Source organism: Simochromis diagramma, unplaced genomic scaffold (assembly GCF_900408965.1).
Source record: "Simochromis diagramma unplaced genomic scaffold, fSimDia1.1 OVJJ01000596.1, whole genome shotgun sequence".
Lineage (NCBI taxonomy): Eukaryota > Metazoa > Chordata > Actinopteri > Cichliformes > Cichlidae > Simochromis > Simochromis diagramma.
The window spans coordinates 18,092,395-18,115,102 of NW_024387245.1; the positions used below are offsets into that span (position 1 = coordinate 18,092,395).

General features: G+C 39.1%; 1 protein-coding gene across 2 annotated transcripts in view; it reads right to left on the reverse strand.

The window, feature by feature from the left end:
• Positions 1-22,708, reverse strand: part of LOC120747513 (phospholipid-transporting ATPase ID-like) — a 42,807-nt gene that overhangs the window by 15,787 nt on the left and 4,312 nt on the right. Inside the window, exons 4-28 of one of the 2 annotated variants that reach the window (XM_040053444.1) lie at positions 22,407-22,520; positions 21,724-21,822; positions 21,545-21,606; positions 21,362-21,434; positions 21,194-21,264; positions 21,022-21,104; positions 18,916-19,074; positions 18,654-18,742; positions 18,325-18,518; positions 18,005-18,213; positions 17,861-17,904; positions 17,625-17,790; positions 17,238-17,426; positions 17,005-17,120; positions 16,731-16,895; positions 15,781-15,892; positions 15,588-15,693; positions 11,490-11,640; positions 11,047-11,230; positions 10,701-10,924; positions 10,422-10,505; positions 10,051-10,296; positions 9,017-9,155; positions 8,601-8,731; positions 6,794-8,461 (exon numbers count right to left, since the gene is read on the reverse strand). In XM_040053444.1, coding sequence (XP_039909378.1) covers positions 8,198-8,461; positions 8,601-8,731; positions 9,017-9,155; positions 10,051-10,296; positions 10,422-10,505; positions 10,701-10,924; positions 11,047-11,230; positions 11,490-11,640; positions 15,588-15,693; positions 15,781-15,892; positions 16,731-16,895; positions 17,005-17,120; positions 17,238-17,426; positions 17,625-17,790; positions 17,861-17,904; positions 18,005-18,213; positions 18,325-18,518; positions 18,654-18,742; positions 18,916-19,074; positions 21,022-21,104; positions 21,194-21,264; positions 21,362-21,434; positions 21,545-21,606; positions 21,724-21,822; positions 22,407-22,520 — 3,474 coding nt within the window. In that variant the 3' untranslated portion in view covers positions 6,794-8,197. Of the gene's footprint in view, positions 1-39; positions 102-201; positions 301-1,524; positions 1,639-1,971; positions 2,031-6,793; positions 8,462-8,600; positions 8,732-9,016; positions 9,156-10,050; positions 10,297-10,421; positions 10,506-10,700; positions 10,925-11,046; positions 11,231-11,489; positions 11,641-15,587; positions 15,694-15,780; positions 15,893-16,730; positions 16,896-17,004; positions 17,121-17,237; positions 17,427-17,624; positions 17,791-17,860; positions 17,905-18,004; positions 18,214-18,324; positions 18,519-18,653; positions 18,743-18,915; positions 19,075-21,021; positions 21,105-21,193; positions 21,265-21,361; positions 21,435-21,544; positions 21,607-21,723; positions 21,823-22,406; positions 22,521-22,708 lie in introns of those variants that run through there. The other variant, XM_040053445.1, reaches the window with a different exon arrangement.

Genomic DNA, 22,708 nt, shown 5'->3' on the forward strand with positions numbered 1-22,708 from the left:
GTATTCTTTTCTTTTTCATTTGGGTTTCCAAAGACTTACTGGCCATCCATGAGGACGTCCACCTTCCGGTTATTGACTTTTCTGTCACATTTGTGTCTGTTCTGCTCAGTTGACACAAGAAAAAGATACTGTTTGCTTCCAAATCTGATATTAGTTTCTTATTTTTGGTTTTCTCTTTTGTTATTACCGATTTCAACTTACTATGTCATCAATGGCATCTTTGACTGCTGTTATAGAAAGCACTACTATTAAGGCGAAACCTGTAGTAATCCATGAGAGAGAGGAGGTTTGTGGGATCAACTGTCAACACACATACACACAAAGATTAACACACTCTTTCAGTGCATAGATAATATCTTTTCTTCTTCTTCTGCCTAGCAGTTCATATCCCCCGATGCAGGGTCTGCTGTTTTTCATGCTTTCCTCCACTTCTTCCTATCCAGGGCATCTTTTGGTGTAACATTCGCAGCCTTCATATTGTCTTTGATTCGGTCCATCCAGCGTTTTTTTGGTCTTCCTCGTGGCCTGTTGCCACCCAGATCTAATTGCTGGGCTGTCTTTGCGATGGAGTTCTTATTGCTACAGGCAACATGGCTGTACCATCGGAGCCTCGCCTCTTGCATCTTGTCTGTGATCGGTGTCACTCCCCATCGTTTCCTAACGTCTTTGTTCCTCGCTCGGTCTAGTCGTGTGAGACCCCGAGGCCATGTCAGCATCTTCATCTCCATGGTGTGAAGGGCTTGTTCGTGCTTGGTCGTAGCTGGCCAGCACTCTGACCCATAGAGTGCCACTGGGCGCACGATCGACTTATAAACTTTCGCCTTAAGATAGATTGGCATTCTCTTGTTGCACAAGACTTATCTGACCTGGCACCACTTCATCCACGCTGTGTTGACACAGAGTCTGGCATCTGGTAGAGTTTCGCAGTCCGAGGTGACAAGGGACCCGAGGTACTTGAATTGGGCAACTTTAGTCAGCGGCTCGCCGTTGATAGTGATGGTACTGTTGGTCTGGGGGCCGCGTTCAAGGTACTCAGTCTTCTTGATGTTCAGGCACATGCCGTTTTCAGAGAGCCAATCTTTCCATGCTTGTGTTCAGGTTTGCAGGGCTAGGCAGTTTTTTGTTTCTGATAGACATACATCATCTGCATACAGTAGGCTCCATGGATGTGGTGATTGCAGACCAGCTGTCGCGGTGTCCATACAGAGGGTGAACAGCATAGATAATATCTTTTAAGATTCTTAAAAGTGAAAAACTTAACAGTTGCTTCATTTTATTTATGTATGTCATGTATGTTCACACTTAATAACATTTGGAAAAAGCATTTAAAAAAATCGATTTATAAAAAAGCAAAAGAAAGTGCAAGTCCTTTCACATTTTAAGTCAAATGAAGTTTGAAAAAGGTATGGTTGAATATAGAGAATGAACTCTGAATGCGGTTTTTGCATTGACATAACTATCTGCAGCATAAAATAACTATTTTTAAGCATGCAATTATTCTGACAAGAATGGTAACATGTCTACCTGAAGGATGAGCAGGAAGAGGAAGTAGGCATTAGCGAGCCTCTTGAACTGCTCAAAAAGATTAAGTGGCAGGAAGGTGAAGATGTTGTATTTGGAGGTCTTGATGGCATTGTTCTGAAGTTAAAGAAATCGACAGAGGAAAGTTACATGACTGATGTCAGTTTAACAAAAATCACTGTGATTTAATATTTAAATGTTTGTAATAAAGTTTTTTAATGTTTAATTTATATTTGGCAGACATACTAACAAAAAATCCTAAGATTTCTAGGATTGCACTATTAATTTCCTAAAATTTCCTATTTACTCAAAAATGGTCTTTGTGACACTTGACTTTCATTGTGACAGAGTAATCAAATCCAAACAAACAAAGTATTGAGCTGAGGGTGTGTCCAAAGCTTCTCTTGTCATCTGCTGAATAGGCATGATAACATTTGTCTATATACTTACAGCATAGCGGAAAGATAGGTTGAAAGTTCTGTCATTAGCCCGCAAGCATCTCTCCTTCTCTGTGAGAGAGTAAAGCAGTCAGAGCAGGAGAGAGTTTATGCTACTGTATGTTACAGCAGTACTGAGGAAAGAAACTCAAATTTAATTTATGGAAACATTTCAGAGCTGTTAGTCCAGCAGCATTTTGAAATGTGCACTGCTTGCCACAAAAATAAATAAATAAAACTAAAACTGAGACAGCCATACAGTAACTGAACAATGCAGTAAACTAGAGCAAAGTTTACGTGCTTCTAATCTCACCTTCCTTATTTCCGTGTCCACACAAATGGCAAACGTATGACAGCACAGTTCCCATCTTTAACTCAGGTTCTCCATGTTTTATAACCTGGAAAAACACACATTTCAGTCCTAATTAGTGAGTCACTTCTTTATTGGTATTATATGTCGATATAATAATAGAGTGCATTTATATAGCGCTTTTCGAGACCCTCAAAGCACTTTACATTTCCACTATTCACTCACTCTCGGAGGCAAACCACAGTTGTAGCCACAGCTGCCCTGGGGCAAACTCACAGAAGCAAGGCTGCCATATCACGCCATTGGTCCCTCTGGCCATCACCAGGAGGTGAAGTGTCTTGCCAAGGACACAACAACCAAGACAGACAGAGCTGGGGATCGAACCGGCAACCTTCCGGTTACAAGATGAGCTTCCCAAGCCCCTGAACCACGGTCACCCAATGGATATAAAAACCAAAAGGGGAAACTGTGGCAAAAGCGAGAGGGAACCAGTTGCTATAATATTTAAGGATTAATAGTGAAAAGGTGGAGCTTTTTAAGATGTACAGCACACCTCGTAAATTGGATATGAGGGAAAGACAGATGCAAAATATCCCAAAAATAATAAATCTGAGGTTTCACAACACTCAAAATATCTCTCCATCAATCTATAGATAGACAGCCATCAGTCACATACTTGTCAAGATTTCCACTCCTCCCCATTTTATCAGTTCTCCAAAGCTATAAAGATATAGTGCAACTCCCTTTCAACTCTTTGTACTATAGTTAAATTTAAGAGGTAACAATCCCTAACTACACAGATAGAGATAAAGATTCATCCTTGACCATTTGACTTGTTCAGTAATCAGCCCATAATAATATGCAGGTATTGTATTTTTCAGGAATTGTTGTGGATAAATGTTTTTCAGTGAGACATAAAAAATATGAATTGATCACAGGGCAATATAAAAAATATAATTAACTGCTTCACTTTTCAGTGGTCAAATGCTACCTAATTTGTTAAGAAGAAAAAACAAATTCATCCATGAGCCATGAAAAAAATCAAGAAGCCCTCTTTTGGCATGTTTCATTTGATCCTTCTTCTTCCACTTGCAAAAATATTAAATAGGTCTGAATTACTGTAAACCTAAAGTGATTTAAATGGTTCTTGATAAGAACTAATAAAATGCAGCATTTTCTAATAGTTTTTTAAAGTCTGAAAGCGAATGAAAATCAACCACATACCTCAAACAAAAATATGATTTCTTTTGTCTTCTGGGTCCTGCTTGCAAGCAGACACAGGTGCTTGAATTTTAAGATTTCAACCCTCCTTTTACTTCCGTCTTTGAAAAAATAAATCCAGGTTTTTGTCTCTTCAGTGCATGGAAGGCCAGTTTAATCCTAAAAAGAGAAAGGAGGATCAACTGAGTCTTCTAGCAGGATAAAAGTCAACAGGAACAACAGGTGAAATGTTGTAGTTGCACCTACAGTAGAAGTTTTGGGCACATGAAACTAACTGCTAAGAGGTTATGTAAACCGTTCAGTGTTCATTGGACTTGAGCAGGTGCAGGACGGGAAAGGCACTAAAACAATAGTAAAGCCGAAGTGCTCCAGCCAATCAGAGGGAATCTTATCACATGAAGGTATATAAAATCTATACGGTACATAGGTAGGTATATATATATATATATATATATATATATATATATATATATATATACACACACACACACACACAGTGGGGCAAAAAAGTATTTAGTCAGCCACCGATTGTGCAAGTTCCCCCACTTAAAATGATGACAGAGGTCAGTAATTTGCACCAGAGGTACACTTCAACTGTGAGAGACAAAATGTGAAAAAAAAAATCCATGAATCCACATGGTAGGATTTATAAAGAATTTATTCGTAAATCAGGGTGGAAAATAAGTATTTGGTCAATAACAAAAATACAACTCAATACTTTGTAACATAACCTTTGTTGGCAATAACGGAGGTCAAACGTTTACTATAGGTCTTTACCAGGTTTGCACACACAGTAGCTGGTATTTTGGCCCATTCCTCCATGCAGATCTTCTCGAGAGCAGTGATGTTTTGGGCTGTCGCCGAGCAACACGGACTTTCAACTCCCGCCACAGATTTTCTATGGGGTTGAGGTCTGGAGACTGGCTAGGCCACTCCAGGACTTTCAAATGCTTCTTATGGAGCCACTCCTTTGTTGCCCGGGCGGTGTGTTTTGGATCATTGTCATGTTGGAAGACCCAGCCTCGTTTCATCTTCAAAGTTCTCACTGATGGAAGGAGGTTTTGGCTCAAAATCTCACGATACATGGCCCCATTCATTCTGTCCTTAACACGGATCAGTCGTCCTGTCCCCTTGGCAGAAAAACAGCCCCATAGCATGATGTTTCCACCCCCATGCTTCACAGTAGGTATGGTGTTCTTGGGATGCAACTCAGTATTCTTCTTCCTCCAAACACGACGAGTTGAGTTTATACCAAAAAGTTCTACTTTGGTTTCATCTGACCACATGACATTCTCCCAATCCTCTGCTGTATCATCCATGTGCTCTCTGGCAAACTTCAGACGGGCCTGGACATGCACTGGCTTCAGCAGCGGAACACGTCTGGCACTGCAGGATTTGATTCCCTGCCGTTGTAGTGTGTTACTGATGGTGACCTTTGTTACTTTGGTCCCAGCTCTCTGCAGGTCATTCACCAGGTCCCCCCGTGTGGTTCTGGGATCTTTGCTCACCATTCTCATGATCATTTTGACCCCACGGGATGAGATCTTGCGTGGAGCCCCAGATCGAGGGAGATTATCAGTGGTCTTATATGTCTTCCATTTTCTGATGATTGCTCCCACAGTTGATTTTTTCACACCAAGCTGCTTGCCTATTGTAGATTCACTCTTCCCAGTCTGGTGCAGGTCTACAATACTTTTCCTGGTGTCCTTCGAAAGCTCTTTGGTCTTGGCCATGGCGGAGTTTGGAGTCTGACTGTTTGAGGCTGTGGACAGGTGTCTTTTATACAGATGATGAGTTCAAACAGGTGCCATTCATACAGGTAACAAGTGGGGGACAGAAAAGCTTCTTACAGAAGACATTACAGGTCTGTGAGAGCCAGAGATTTTCCTTGTTTGAGGTGACCAAATACTTATTTTCCACCCTAATTTACGAATAAATTCTTTACAAATCCTACCATGTGGATTCATGGATTTTTTTTTCACATTCTGTCTCTCACAGTTGAAGTGTACCTCTGGTGCAAATTACTGACCTCTGTCATCATTTTAAGTGGAGGAACTTGCACAATCGGTGGCTGACTAAATACTTTTTTGCCCCACTGTATATATATATATATATATATATATATATGTAGATATATATAGATATATATAGATATATATAGATATATATATATATATATGTTGGAAGTCTTGTTGTCTTCCAAAAAATGTTGCCAGTGGTGTGGAGAAGATCCCACATGCTTGCCCTGCCCAATGTCCAGTGTCTACCCACACATTTTGGTGGATTCCCAGACCAGCCTCTCTCAAAGCGGATATGACTAGTAAACTGAGACCCATTGTGCTATGGTCGGCATCATTCCAGCTTGTTTACATTATTGACCTTACAGTCACAGGTGAGGATGCAGAATTCACAGCTGATGTACAACAGTGCACCTGGAAATTGAAGATCCAACTATACAGTCAAAATAAGCTGCAGAGGATTTGTACACATGTCATCAGAGCTTTTCTGGGAGTGGGAATGTTAGTCAGTGGCTCCGACTCAAAAAAAAAAGAACTCTAATTGGGCCTCAACTGTGAAAGGAGCATAACATTTGCCGGATGTCTGGAACGTTCTGGAGATACTGTGTGCCTATCAGTGAAACCTTGAAGAAGGGATTCCTTTGCACCCACTCGACAACCCAGAAAAGTGTCACAAGCGGACTGCTCCATAGAGTTTAAGCTGCAGATTTCTCACATGCAACGAAGGGATATAAACACCTAGTGCTATGAACAAACTAACCTATTATCATACATACTTTTCATACTACATAACTTTACATCCACACATCAGCAACAAGTCCATTTTTTGAATGTTTGTGGCAAAATCTGGAAAAATATGACATAACAACTAAATTCAAACATTTTCCTCTAATTTATACATATAAAGACCACATCCTTACACCTCTTTTTAAACTTCTTTATCATTTGACAGAGCTTCAGTTTTGATAAGCATACTTTTAATTGCCACCAACTTGGAGCTTGCTGATCCTTAACAAAGAAGGCATCTGGTCTGTGTCCCATTAGAAGTCGAGGAACTGATGAGGCATTATCCACAGTGAGCAGTAATGAGAATAAAACTGAGGGACCAGTTCTTTTACTGAGGGCATCAACTGTTCTAATCTGGTCTAAATGTGTAGATACAATGCAACAATGAAAACAGATTGATCCACAAGTCTGAGCTTTGTGATTCAACACTTCCTGATAAGTTGATAAAACCACACATTTATTTCAAAGAATTTCTGTCTTGGTTCATGTTGTCTTTGAAACAGAATTAATTATTCATTGCATAGTGTGTGACTGAAGTACACATAAGTAAATTCAGCATGATGGGACAGATAGAAGTAAATAAATAAGTTCAACAAAAAGTCGAGAAACTAGTAAAATAAAGCTGTTGTCAAATTCATGTAACCGATGAAAGGAAACCTTGGCCTATAACAACCTTTTCAACATCTCCAGCTGCGGAAATGTTTTGGTCTCGATTGATTAAGTCAATAAAAGACAGCAAAGTGAAAGAGTCAATTTTGAAGGGCTTTATTAATCAACACAGTGTGAAAACAGTGCATGAGTTCAGAGTTCACAGTCCTTGTGTGTCATTAACTGCTTTTACTGTGTAGAGTGTCAACAAAGAGGAAGCTCACACATACACTACTTCTGTGTTTTTCCATAAACAAATAAATTACAGCTCAACTGACTGCTGATGATCAGCTGGAACTAGAAAAAGCAATTTATTACTCAGAGAGTCTGAGCAAAGTCTTAACATGATGAAGAAAATTAATACAGCCATCCTGAACCATGGTCCAATGATTTAACAACTGTTAATGACTATAATCCACATCTTCTTGAAGCCTGGATTAGAAAATTAGATATCTGCTTTTTATACCAATCCCCTTTTCCAGAATTCAGTTCCTTGCTAAATATAAAAACACATTTTATTCTGGTTTTCTCTTTTAAAAATAAGGTTATGAAAAGGCAAAAAAAAAAAAAAAACAACACAAACAAAAACAAACAAACAAACAAAAAAAAAAAAACAGTTACAGAGATAAGACTAATAACTGGCTGTCCGCTGTGAACAATGTGACTGTAGTGGCACCAGGTTAAGTTATACATTCATGAAGGACTGAATGTTAAATTATTAACACAGTATAATATTAATCCTCATGTAAATAACTACAGTGTATAAACTATACTAAACTATATATAATATATAGTACAGTATTCAAGATCACTGCCTACACACAACTTTTTAGTATATACTTTGTATTAAAAATCAATAAAACTTCCTATATTTGTAATTTCTCAGCTATCTAGTTTGAAAACCTATTTCAAAACTAAGAAAAAACTAAACAAAACAAACTACATCTACCTTTTTTTATCCTAATCCACAAGCCAATTGTATTTGTAATGAAATTAACTAAAACCAGGGTAGAACATCTTTGCAAAATCTTCAAGTGTGCTTTAGAAACTGGCCAGTAATAATTCAAGTTGCACAATATGAAAATTGTACTTATTAAGCACAAAAATAAAAACAACCATTCTGAGGCAAACAACATTTTCACAGAGATATCAACATTCACACATTATAAGACACCATCTTTTCTTCAGGGCCAGGTTGACTCCAGTGTTAGGAAAATAAAATACTGTCTGTGTTTCAGTCCCTGTGTGCTTCGGTTTTAGGGACTGTGACCCTGTGACTCCTCAGCTTCCTCAGCAATAGTGCGGTAGTGCTGTGGCTGATTTTGAAATATGGAAGAGTCTGTCTGGGTGAACAGAGGAGCTCTCTTGGTGGAGCGTTTCATCAGGAATTTTCTAGATGTTACCAGATCACCGTAGCCCTGGGAGTGAGAGAAGGCGTAACCTGACCGAGTACTACGCCTTCTCCGTAAGCGACGAGGTGCCGGTACAGGCAACTCCTCTGTACGCATCTTATACCTCACCTAGAAAAAAGAAACAAGGGATTTTTATTTTTTTTAAATGTAGACTTTTCACTATGGATACGCTACTTTCTGGTGTACAAAACAAAAGGGTGAATAGAAGACAAGATGCTTTTACATGCTGCCCCAAGTGTTTTTTTACCTTATCATTAATGGTAGGACGAAGCTGCATAAATATGAAGCGGAAAGCAACAACAGGCAGGATACAGAGGAGGAACGTCAGGAATATGGTGAGCCACACATTAGGTTGGTTCAGAGAGTTTCTTGTTGTGCCTGAAATCCAATAATGTCAGAATCACATAATGTTACAGTATTACAGTATATAAGAAAGTAACTTCACAAACTGCAAAAATGGATGATGAAATTTAAATACACAATCCCAGGATACAGCCAGCACAAATCTAACCTTTTTTGTCTAAATGCTAGTTCGCATAACCCTGTTTTAATGTACTCATGTCTCCTTTAAAGTACCAATATTTTAGAATAGAAAAAAACTTGATAACTTCATTAAATTAACATTAAATTGGCAAACATACTAAATATAGTAAATGTACTTACCAATGAAGGGGAAAGAAGACGTGAACATATAAAACATGCCATTGCTGCACATGGTTAATGTGATGGAAAAGTAGGCCACCATGCTTCCCCACACAAAAAAATGGTTCACTGCTGTCCAGTAATAGGTGTCAAGACACAGCTGAAAAGTATTTACTTTTATCATTATTAATGTCCTGTGTACTTATTTCTTTACATAAACTCAAATTTAGAGACTGACATAGAATGGAAATGTTTCTGTTATAGCAGATTAGTCTGTAGACTAAGTAGCCTCTTTGTTAGGTACCCTCGGTTCAACTGTTTATTAACCAGCCAATCAAATGGCAGGAACTCAATGCTTTTGAACATGTACACGTGGTCAATACTACCTGCTGGAGTTTAGACTAAGCATCAGGGAGGTAAAAAAGCTAATTGAGTTACTTTGAATGTGGTGTGGTTTTGCGTGCTAGATTGAGTATTTCAGAAATTGCTGATCTACTGGCATTTTCCCACACAATTATCTCTAGGGTTTACAAGGAATAGTTCTATAAGAGAAAGCATCCAGTGAGCAGCAGTTCTCTGGGCAAAGATTGTTGATGCCAGAGGAGAATTGACAAAATGCTTCGAGATGATAGGAAAGCAACAATAACTCAAATAACACGGCAACCATGGCATACAGAAGAACAAAAGCATTGCCTGGTATCATAAATCTCAGTAACATTTAGATGGTAGGGTCAGAATCAACATTTGTATCAATACTTCAGGCCTTTTTTTGAAAATTTGCCGTAATGAAAATGAGCAGTTCTGCAGGCAAAAAAAGGCCCAAAGTGATAATAACCGCGTGCACCTAATAAAGTATCTAATGAGTGCACATGGATTTATGGTATAGAAATGCATAAAAAAAACCCATTAAATGCAATTTTTTCTCAAAGCAGTGCAGTTCACTGAAAAAAAACTGGAGGACAAATAATGTGGCAAAGTTTTGTGATTCTCTATGTTTTCACAATAAATATGTCATTTCCAAGCATGCCTCTGGTAACGAGAGCTGTATTTCTCACCTGTGTGTACACCACAATAAGCAGACACGTCTGTGCCAATAAAGCAAAAGACTGATAGTCAGCAATCTCTTTTCCATCATCTCTGACTGTGTCATGCATGGAAGCCCATGGAATAAAAAAGAGGATTAAGGAACTGTAGCAGCTGTGCATTACACAGCTCACAAAAGCTTTCTTATTGAAGTATTGGTTCTTCTGTCCTGGAGCGTAGAGCTGAGGATGGTATAAACTCCAACGGTCATTTACATCCTGCACAAAACAAGGTTTAGTGAAAGAGATGAGAAAGCTCAGTGGACACAGAGACCTGAGTATGAGACGATAATCTGGTTTATGTAAGTCAACCAAAAACTGATAGTTGATTGTAATCTACATACCTGGTCAAACAGACACATGCCAAGGACTGGAAGAGCTGTGTAAACCATATTGTAGAAGGTGATGAACCAGTCCTCATAAACAGTCTGTGAACAACCACAATGAACATTTAAGTACAACATAAAGAAAAGGTGAATGTGAATCAAGTTATTTGTTTCATTTGTCCTGCATCATTTGAAACTTTTTTGCATTTCTCTCATTGAGATTGATAAACACTTTATGTCCCATTACAAAAGCTACTTAAATTACATTATAGTATAGTTACAATACATATATCTCACCTGTGCAGAAAAACCACAAAAGAAGGCATACCAGAATTGGACAAGCGTAAAAGTGAAGTTCTTGTAAAAGAAATATCCAAGGAACTTGCACATGCGGATGTAGGACCAGCGGCCATGCACCAGCAGGAGGCGCTGAAGGTAACGGAACTGGGCAAAGGAATAGTCGCTGGACAGCACTGCCTGCATGCCTTCCTGCCCACTGATACCTACACCAATATGAGCAACTGGCAGGCAGAAAAGGAAGCAAATAAAATACACAATAAAATACACAATATCAGCTATATATTTCCCAGCTGGATAGTTGTAATGAAAATACCCTCTGTATATTGGTGACTTCACAGGTTACCCTTTATCATGCTGACATCATTGGCTCCATCCCCAATGGCAAGAGTGACAGCCTGCTTGTATTTCTTGACCAGCTGAACCACTTGGGCCTTCTGCAAAGGAGTGACCCTGCAGCAAATCACTGTCTGACACATGCATGCTGTCCTCAGCAGCTCCAACCTCAAGTTCTTCTCCAGTGCAAAAGCCTGATGATGAAGGAAAGAATTGATTGGAGTTAGGTCATCTGTCAAGACTCTGTAGTGCAACCTTAAAACCTCAAGAGAATTCCATTCATTTCTACATTCATCTCTAAGTTTAAGAAACATAAGAGAATCGGACTTTAAAAAATCAATATGTACTTTCTGATCACACAGTGTGACCTCTACAGGTCAACTAGCAGGGGATTTTCAGCATTTGCTGACAATAGTAATATTGCTAAAAAGAAAAGAAAAAAAGAAACCTTACCAGACTGTGCCCATTTATAATTAGTCCATAATCTCCATCCACCTTCTCATCCTGCATAGTCTCTGTCTTTTTAAGCCAAAACAGGCCTACTCGAGATTTAAACACAGATGGCTCCTCTGCTGCTTCAGGACACATTTTTCGTCGTGCATTCCTGAAAACATGAGGACAGAAAACATGACCTCATAAAAAGTTCACAATTCATTTGTTAACTATATTTTTCTTATAGACAACAATGAAGATATAAGATGAGCCTAAAGATTAACAGGCTAACAGTGTTTAATTTTAAAAAATATTTTCTATCCTCTTAATTGCCGATTTTAGACACATTTTGCCTTTAGTGGCCTCTCTTCTCCATTAAAAAGAGTGTCAAAAATATCTAAACCAACCTTCTGAGACGGACTGTATTTGCACACATTGTGTTTCCATTTATACAATTATTATTTTATTTTTAATTCAATCAAACATGCACAACGCTGAGGATGACTTTGGTTTGACTGTACTTGTATTCAGTCATCAATCAAACCACTCATCCATTTTTGTCACTTATCAGCGACAGTAGTCTAAGTAGACATGTCAAAACCTCCCTTACAATGGCCACATCTTCTACCTCTTGTAAGTGCACAAGGCGGTATTGCCAAGCCAGCTGTTCTGAATCTCCCCCACAGCATCCTAACAAGAAGTCTGAACCCATACACCCTTCAGAAGTAGCTTATTCCCATTCCTTGTAACCACAATCTTAATTTTTCACATTACTACCCACTGTGGAGGAACATAGATGATGGTAGGAATGTTCAATCCCAACCTAGTAACCACAACCATGTAAGGCATGGATGTCGAGCTTTGGTTTTAATGGTTGTGATGAGTTATACAGAATTTACAGAGGTTTGCTCTTTTTCCCGCTTTCCAAAAAAATAATAAAAAGTCAGTCCTGTAAGTAAAGCTAGGGGCGGATCTAGAAGGGTAGCATGAAATTATCCCTTGCCACCCCAAGTGCCACCCCAGTTTTGCATATGACAGTGTTGTTTATTAAAATAAGATAGCATTAACATTTTGAGCGTAGTTACAGTCAACGGTGAATATAAATGCTAAAACTGAATATATTGCACAGTGTTACCCCCCTCCACCATTAACAAATGGTTCAGCCCATAGCACGGACCGGCTTTTTTCTTGTTTTCAGTAGCAACCGATGCTTGTGATTGTGGCAGAGCACATTTTGAACTAGTGATGGTAAAATTGATTCTTTTTACTGAATCGAATTTTAATGTGTCACCCACCAAAGTGAATCGGGTTTTTGAGTCATTTGAGTCACTGAGTCAGTTGACCAGAGAGTGCAAAAAATGTACATTTTCACTCAAACTTAATTTGTTTCTTTTTTCATGTATATCCTACTGCTAAGATGAGTGATTCTAAAAGAAAACAACTATTTTATAGAGCGAATGTGCTCAAATGTGCTGTTAGCATGTTAGCAGAGCAATGCTACCCAGTTCAGAGCAGAAATATTTTTGTTAAGATACTGGATGTTGTGTTTTTTTCCACAATTTTAATTATAAGCTAGATATATTTCTACTAATGAAATTAGTTTGCTAACAGCAACAGGGATGAGTCAGTGAGTCAGTTGGGCATGTGAATCATGATTCATGAGTCAGTGAAGTGATTCTTGAGTAGTGAACGATTCGTTCATGATTCGTGCATCACTATTTTGAACAACACCATGGGAATTTCAGATTTCACACAGGTGGTTGGATGTTACACTCTGGAAATGGAATGATGGTGAGTGTTATTAACCCTCTGTGGTCCACGGACACACTGCACCTCCAAATCACATGACTGATTTAAGCAGACACAGCAACAAGCTGCAGCTACGCTGAGTCTCTATTTCAGCCCATATTGAAAGTTTTTAAAAGTTTAATTACAGCCCAGTAAATCCAGAGTTATGATAATATATATAAGCCACGTTTTTTTCTGTGTGTATGTGGTTTTTGTTAAAGCGTTTTCTAAGGACAGCGCAAAAACAGTAAAGAAAGAAAAAAAAGCCACCTCTTTCGTATCGGTGGAAAAATGTACCATGTCGACCAATTTTTAAAAAAAAGTCAACAGGTGGGATTTGGTTGTTTAGGAAGAGGGAAAAGTTTTGGGAGTGACGGTAATGGCAGCGAGACAGAGCGAGCGAGTGTGTGCGAGAGAGAGAGTTTAGATGTGGGAGATTTGTGACGTTTAGTGTGGAGTGTATAGTTAGTGCGTTGTGTTGTCTTGTGTAGTTGTTCTGTTGTGTAGTTGTTGTTTTGTTTTGTGTGCCAGTGAGGGCACTAATGAATGTCACAAAGCGGAGTGATACACCTCCTGTTGTCAGGCCTGCAGGTTTATCCCTGTGCTGTTCTCCTCTGTCTTCTGGTGGAAAAACATTTTTTTTACTGACACACATAATTTGCGACACCTGATTGTTCTCTCATTTTAGTTTTAGTAATATTTTTAAATGGTTGTACAAAATGGAAAAAAAAACGGCAGGTGTATTGGCTGCATTTTTAGATAAATAGTTGTATATGTTTATAAAATGTACAATTTATATTTGCATTTCAAGTTATAAAAATTTGCTCAACATATCTGTGTTTTTTTTACAGTAAAAAAATACTACTAGTGTGGAGGTATGTAATAACGACAGGAGAGGTCTCAGTGTCTCACTCCAACTTTATTAACTGACTCTCAGAACTTCACATATAGTAAGCGCCAAAATCTCCACCCCAGCACTTCCCTTCAACTTGGGTGTGAGTGGAGCCACCTGGTGGTCCGCCACACTAGGATTTTAAGTTATTTTTGTGATTTCAGATCAGTAATACTAATGTAGTACGTCAGTGAAAAAACAACTAAACTCAGTTGAGCTGAAAAGACTGATACCAAATAAGGCAAGGGGAAAAAATAAAATGAAACAATTTGAGGGTGAAATACAAATGTAAACTCAAAAGGACTCAAAAATGACCGGTTGTATTTCAGACCTCAGTGTGTTAATCCAACAAATCATGGAAAATTAGGTTTAAATTTTTGTTTATGACAGTGCAGATTTCTGACATTTTGTGTAATTTAAGCTGTAACAATGTGATTGTTTTCTAACAAAAAACAGTGTGAAACTTAAGTTAGACTTGTGTTTATAAATGAACCGCCCCATGTTGTGTAGATTTCTGGATTTTATACTTATTGGGCTACATATTTATTTATTATACAGGCTATACAGTACATAGAATCAAAACTCACATGTTTTATGTAACTAAAGTGTTTAATTATGTGGAATACAGACAATAATTAAGTTATAGACTATATTTATATGAAAAACATGTATACTTACTGCATTTAAATCATTTTAACCATGTGTAACCACCTGCATATGTGTGGAGAAAAAAAAAAGACTTTGATTTTGCCACCCTATTTGATTTCTTTTCCACCTTCATGCCACCCTAAGAAAATTTCTCTAGATCTGCCCCTAAGTAAAGCAGCAAATTTTGATATACAGTGGTCCCTCGCTATAACGCGGTTCACTTTTCGTGGCCTCACTGTTTCGCAGATTTTTTTTGTGCAATTTTGCATGGTGGTTTTTTTTTTGTTTGTTTGTTTGTTTCTTTCTTTCTTTAAACAGCGCATTGTGTTGTGCATCCTGATTGGCTGTAGACCACTGTCACTCAATCTCGTGCCTCCTGTACAATAAAGAATGCGTTCAGCTTGTCAAATTTGTAGTGTTTGTTTGTACGTTTTCTCCCCGACAAACACAACAATGTCGACGAAACGTTTTGCACCGGTTTCATTCTATTATAATGGACTTATTTTTCTATGAAGGTTTGAACTTGAAACAAGAGAGAAGTGTGAAAATGTTCATGCCTGTCTGAGAAAACTGTACAAACAAATATTGTAAAACAACAGCTACAAATTTATCTTACAGCTGTAGGAAAAGTAACTTAATGAATCAAGCCTCAAATGGTTGAGTTCCTGTTCGTGCTGTTCTAGTTAATTTAAGTTTACTGAAATTCAGAAACTGACAAATTGCATCATTAATTGTATGATGAAAAAGCCTCTGATTGACAGTTGATCCTTATCTGTTTCTAACCGACTCACTGTAGCTCCTCTTTGACTCCTTCAGCAGTGTTGGCTGAGACAACAAAGACATCCTTCATCTCCCCTCTTAGCATGTTACAGGAATAGCCAATGTTCTCTGCTGTCTCTGTTGAACAGTAAAATAATTTTCAATCAATAAATCTTAAATCTACAAAAAAAGCTTAAATAAGAAGAAACATAAAGTGACACTGACCTTGCTTATCTCCAGTTAACACCCAGATTTTGATGTCAGCTTTAGCCAGTTGCTCAATGGTCTGTGGTACACCATCTTGCAACTTGTCCTCCACAGCTGTCGCTCCCAACAGCTAAAGTCACAGATGTAGTTGTGATTTATACATTTATGACAAATTATGCTGGTTTCACTGTAACATTAGTGCACAATCTAAAGCTGGGGTGTCAAACGAACCCAGGTGCCAGAATCAGCCTGGCAAATACTTTAATCTGGAAACAACTTTGGAAAAAGGATGAAAAGGATGGCATTCTGGAGGACATTCTGGGAAAACAAACCACCAGAATTCTTCTGTACCTTTACACATTCACGTCTTACAATTTAAGCTCAAAGATTTATGCTGATAGATTTCTTTCATTTACTACAGAAGCATTTCTTATCATTGTAAATGACCATGGCAGACCCGATGGCATGAACATGATCTTCAGCATACTTTATTAACACTCACACGGTTGCTGTGCAAACACACACTGAGCTGCAGCTCTCCTGCTGCCAGCTCAACATTACCACAACAACAACAGCATTTACCAGAACTCCTAACTTTTAAGCCGGCTAGGCGTGATTGCAGATGCCACGCAGGTGGGTCATTCGCACCTGCAGCAGTATCGCAAACCACACCCCGCCACAATCATGTAAGAAAATCTGAGGTGTTGAAATTGAACTTCTTTTTTTATTGTAAGATATCTCAAGGTAAAATGTATAGTTAAACTTATTAACATTGACTGGGGACAAGCAGAGTTTGACTGGTCCAGCCCATTTATGATGAAATTGGGCTATATTTTCCCCCGATGTAAAATTAATTTGACATCCCTGGTACGTATAATTTCTGGAAAACTATCAGTAGGTCATCAAGCAGCAAATTGGTCTGTCAGATGATCTAGCGATGTGACAAAGTTTTCAGCACGTGTACTAACCATCATATCTTTCTCTATCTCTTCATAAAGTTCATCAAGTTTTTCTTCACGTCCCTCCATGGCAACACTGGCCTCATGGTGGCGCTGTTTCCAATCTATCATGTAGTCCTCATTTAAGTCTTTGTAGGCCAGAGCAAGTGTACGGAGGCCATCACCTGCATACTCCTGTTTTTGTTTGATAATCGAAAGAAGTCAGATGTTAAATTACATTAATTATATAAAAATGTCATTGACTTTAGCTTCAAGCTACTTTTATATGCTTTAGATCACTCACATTGAGGTGGTTAGTGGTTACTTCCATCAGTTTGTTACAGGAGGGGTGCAGTCTTTCAAAGATCATGGTGTCTGCACCTTTGCAGTATAGAGTCAACTTCCCCTCTGGGCTGCGCACTGGAAGTGACAGGGAAAGTTAGAAAGTTTGACGTAATGCATGCAGAAAAAGAAATTGTCTATCTTCTGAATATACGAAGTATGGCCAAAAAAAGTATGGTTGACACCTTATCTCACCTATCACTGACATCCTCTTCCTCACATTACTGAAGTCCAGAATGGCCAGAAGTTCGTAGATGACTTGTTTGCCCATCTCTACGACTGTGATGGTTTCTGGTGTGCGTGATCGGAACACAAATCCAAAGTTTCTTGCAGCAGTCACCAGAGCGCCTTCATCAGGTGACTGAGCCTGATAATTGAGCTCTCCTACCAGGTAAAACAGATATGACAATTTAATTGGCATATAAGGGTAAAATTTGAACATTTGCATGGTGGAGCACATTTCCATGTACCTGTATGTCTTTTATTGCACTGAATTTGGAGTTTTTAAATAGACTCCGAGAATATTTTGAAATTCTCCTGAAATGTAAATGAAATGAAGATGTCTTTTAGGGGACCCCTCACCCTCTTTCTTTTCCTCAGGCATAACAGTGTGACACAGGGATAACAAGCGGAAGAACTCCTGAGTCTCAGGGTTTCCACTTCTCACCATGTCGACCAGACAGTGGTCATGAAAGCTAAACTTTGCATCAGCCAGATTGTTCCAGGAGAAGTCCACTCTCTCTGTTCTCTGCAAGAAAAGCCAAAACAACAAAGTTGGATCAATACTTTCTTTAAATAATCATGCATTTTCCTCTCACCTCTGTAATTTCCACTCTTTCTCCAGAGAAGTCATAGAGGTCTCCTGAATATAAGATAAATGTACTGTAAAATGAATCATTTAAACAATGTTCATGTTTCCATTTGCCTCTGTGACAACTTTTTACACAAGCAAAGCTGCTCACCGTAAGCTTTTCCATTAATGGAGCACTTGTTGAAAGTCATGATGTTCTGTGTCAGAGTGCCAGTCTTGTCACTGAAGATGTATTTAATCTGGCCTAGCTCCTCATTGAGTGTGGTGGTTCTTGCCTGAGCTGGAGTATCATTCTTAGGATAGTACATCTTCCTGTCCCAGTCTATTAAGAAGCTGTTTCCCAGACGAATGAACTCCACGCTAACAATGTAGCACAAATTGGTAAAATTTCAAAATGTGATACATATTAGCACAAGTCTCAAGTGTTCAAACCAACTTTGGTTGTTTTTTGGTTTCATCATTTTTACTTACCTGACGTAGAGTGAAATTGGTACCACTGTGTTAAGGATAATGACATAAGACCAGAAGATGAGGAATGATGAGAGAGGAGCATCAATGCCCGGTTCACGAGGAAGAAACACAGTGAACACAGAGCCCTCATTTGTTTCCCATATTGCATTGCCAATGGTCAAAATGGAGCACATAGATGCCAGGAAACCAAAGATCTGATGGAATAAAAATATCAGACTTCTTGATTATTCAAACAATATTACTCTTGTCACTCAGGTGAAAAACAAATCACCATCTATAAGTTATCTATTCATGTGACTTTCTTTGTATTTGTGCTTGTGTAAACTCACACATAACACCAGGATATTCATCAGGTGATCAATGCTTGTCCGTTTGAATATTGACTTCCCGCTGTTCTGCATCAGTTTAGTGTCAGGACCTGGAAAGGATTATTAGTGTCAGATTTTCTTCTGCACACCTTCGCTGCATCTCCTTCCTGCTCTAGTCTCTTATGTACAACTTCAAACATTATTATCAGAGAAAACAATAAAAACTAGACCAAAAAAAATCACTCAAATTGCAAATTGTACACAGTTGCAGTGCACAGTGTACCTCCAAAGATGACCAGACCGAAGCACCACTCAGTGTTCCTGAGAGTACAGCCTCTGAGCAGCACTTTGTCGTTGTCCAAGGCATATCTTTCTCCGTTCAAAGTCAGAGTCCCTTTGAACTTGTCTAGACGGTTATTGGGAGGTTCACATCGCACTTCACCTGAGAAACAGAAATCAGTGTCAGCAAATAATTCTAAACAGTTCACAGGATAGTTAGAGGACAGCTCGAAGCAGTTTGTGTAGTCTCCTCCGACCTCTGGTATCAACAAGGGATTTTCACCTAGAGAACGGCTGCTCACTGGATAGCTTCTCTTTTGTGGACCATTCTCTGGAAACCTTACAGATGTGGGTTAATCCCAACAGGTCATCAGTTTCTGAAATACTCAGACTCATCTGGCGCCAGTAACCATGTGACGTTCAAAGTCCCTTTAATCAACATTCTACCTAATTTGATAGCCAGTTTGAACTTCTGCAGATCATGTCTGTGAAGGTTCTCAGTCATCCAGGTCATCGTAGTCAAAGGAGCTTGCAAAGAAAAGCGTCTGGACTTCTTTAAGTTGCTTGAAGACGTTTCACCTCTCATCCGAGAAGCTTCTTCAGTTCTAAGGTCAAATGGTGGAGAGTCCCAGATATAAACCTAGTGGGAGTGACCCCCCACAGGGGGACAAAAGGACCCCCTGATGATCCTCTAATCGCCTGAGCCAAGGTGGGAAACTGGGCGTGGGTCCCAATCAGCCAGAGTTTCGGGTGTGTTCATTGTGAAACCTGGCCCCACCTTATCATGCGAATTCCTGAGGTCAGATGGCCCAGGATGTGAGTGGGCGTTAAGGCGTCTGGGAAGGGATCTCAAAACTGGATTATAGATGGCAGAGAGTTGGTGTCGTAAACCCCCGCCTCTGTTCAAAGATGGTCGCTTCTCCAAGCATGACATCCCAGTGTATTTCAGACCCAGCAACACGCTCAGACAGAAACTGGTTCACCCGAAAGACAAAACGCCAAAACACAGACTTAACAATGTGGTGTATGCTGTACAGTGCAGCGAGGAATGCTCAGACCTCTACATTGGAGAGACCAAACAGCCACTTCACAAGCGCATGGCACAACACAGAAGAGCCACCTCCACAGGACAAGACTCAGCAGTCCATCTGCATCTTAAGGATAAAGGACACTCTTTCGAGGATGCCAATGTTCACATTTTGGACAGAGAGGACAGATGGTTTGAAAGAGGAGTGAAAGAAGCCATCTATGTCCACTGTGAGCGACCATCTTTGAACAGAGGCGGGGGTTTACGACACCAACTCTCTGCCATCTATAATCCAGTTTTGAGATCCCTTCCCAGACGCCTTAACGCCCACTCACATCCTGGGCCATCTGACCTCATTAATTCGCATGATAAGGTGGGGCCAGGTTTCACAATGAACACACCCGAAACTCTGGCTGATTGGGACCCACGCCCAGTTTCCCACCTTGGCTCAGGCGATTAGAGGATCATCAGGGGGTCCTTTTTTCCCTCTGTGGGGGGTCACTCCCACTAGGATTATATCTGGGACTCTCCACCATTTGACCTTAGAACTGAAGAAGCTTCTCGGATGAGAGGTGAAGCGTCTTCAAGCAACTTAAAGAAGTCCAGATGCTTTTCTGCAGATCATTTTAACCCTGTCCACATGTTAAAATGATTTGCTGATTAGATTAATTAGCAGGTGTGCAGGTGTACCTAACAAAGTGGCTAGTGAATGTAAACAGATCTATTCAAGTAAGCAACAAACAAACAACAAATAAATAAAACCCAGGATCTGCTTTTTACATTGGTAGAGAAAAGCAATACATGAGGATATGTAGGAAAGAAAGCGACTGGACGTCTAAGTTTCAAGAAACGTAAAGAAGCCCAGTCGCTTTCTTTCCAAGATTCTTAGACTACCATGACCTGGATGACTGAAAACCTACACAGATGTGAGAAAATGTAATCACTCAGTAGAAGCTTAAACAGGTGAAATGCTACTTTATCAAAAAACTCTGTTTGTTTTTCTCCCCTATGACATTTCCCAATGACACAAACAGGTTTCACTTTTGAAAATCAGACTGTGTGTTGTTTCATTCAGATTCTCACCATTAAAGGTGGCGAGTGCCTCAATGTTGTCTCCCAGCTCTCCAGTTACAGTCAGAGCCTGTTTCACCTTCAGATTGGTTTCTCTGGGGGAGACCAGGGGAAATCCAAGACAGTGTCAGACATGAGGTGTCAACCTAGCATTTACACAAACACCACAGTACAGCACACTTACCCATCTAGTTCAGCTGTTTCCACATAAACTAAATTAAGGGGCTCACTGCTAGACAGCAACAGAAGGTCTGCCTAAGAAATAAAAGCACTGAGTTTAGTTTGGAACTTACTTTTGAAATGAATTTCTTTCACTTGCTTCAAATCTTTACTATAGCCTCCCCAAACTTACTGTGACGAACTCATTATTCTCCAGTTTGACTATGTTCCCGACCTGAACATTCATCCATTTTTCATTTTTGAGTCTGTCAGGGAAGGGAACAAAGGCATACAACACAGAAATGAATCCAAAACAGCATAATTCTTCATACAAAAGGTATTCTTTTCTTTTTCATTTGGGTTTCCAAAGACTTACTGGCCACCCATGAGGACGTCCACCTTCCGGTTATTCACTTGTCCGTCACATTTGTGTCTGTTCTGCTCAGTTGACACAAGAAAAAGATACTGTTTGCTTCCAAATCTGATATTAGTTTCTTATTTTTGGTTTTCATAATGAGCAGGATCTCTCTATTGCTAATAACAATTTCAACTTACTATATCGTCACTGGCATCTTTGACTCCTGTTATAGACAGCACCAATATTAAAGGGACAGCTGTGGTGAACCATGGCAGAGAGGAGATTTGTGGGATCAACTGTCAACACACACACACACACACACACACACACACACACACACACACACACACACACACACACACACACACACACACACAGTTACATATGCTGTTTTAATACATTGATAATTGAGCTTTTAAGAATCTGAAAACTGAAAGCCTTAAAGCTCATTTCAGTGTATGGTTTACATTAAATAACGTGTTGAAAAAAATAATTTGATAAAGAAAGAAAATATGTGTCATTTCTAATTTTAAAATCAAATTACATTTTAAAAAGATTGTGTTCAATGTGGAGTTTGAACTCTGATTGTTTTATAAGCTAGTGTTTGCATTCACATAACTTAACAGTTGCTTCATTTTATTTATGTATGTCATGTATGTTCACACTTAATAACATTTGGAAAAAGCATTTAAAAAAAATCGATTTATAAAAAAGCAAAAGAAAGTGCAAGTCCTTTCACATTTTAAGTCAAATGAAGTTTGAAAAAGGTATGGTTGAATATAGAGAATGAACTCTGAATGCGGTTTTTGCATTGACATAACTATCTGCAGCATAAAATAACTATTTTTAAGCATGCAATTCATTCTGACAACATGTCTACCTGAAGGATGAGCAGGAAGAGGAAGTAGGCATTAGCGAGCCTCCTGAACTGCTCAAAAAGATTAAGTGGCAGGAAGGTGAAGATGTTGTATTTGGAGGTCTTGATGGCATTGTTCTGAAGTTAAAGAAATCGACAGAGGAAAGTTACATGACTGATGTCAGTTTAACAAAAATCACTGTGATTTAATATTTAAATGTTTGTAATGTAATGTTAAAGTTTAATTTATGTTTTCTACGGCAGACACAGCAACAAGGTACAGTAAAAATCCTAAGATTTCCCTCTGTGGGGGGATACTCCCACTA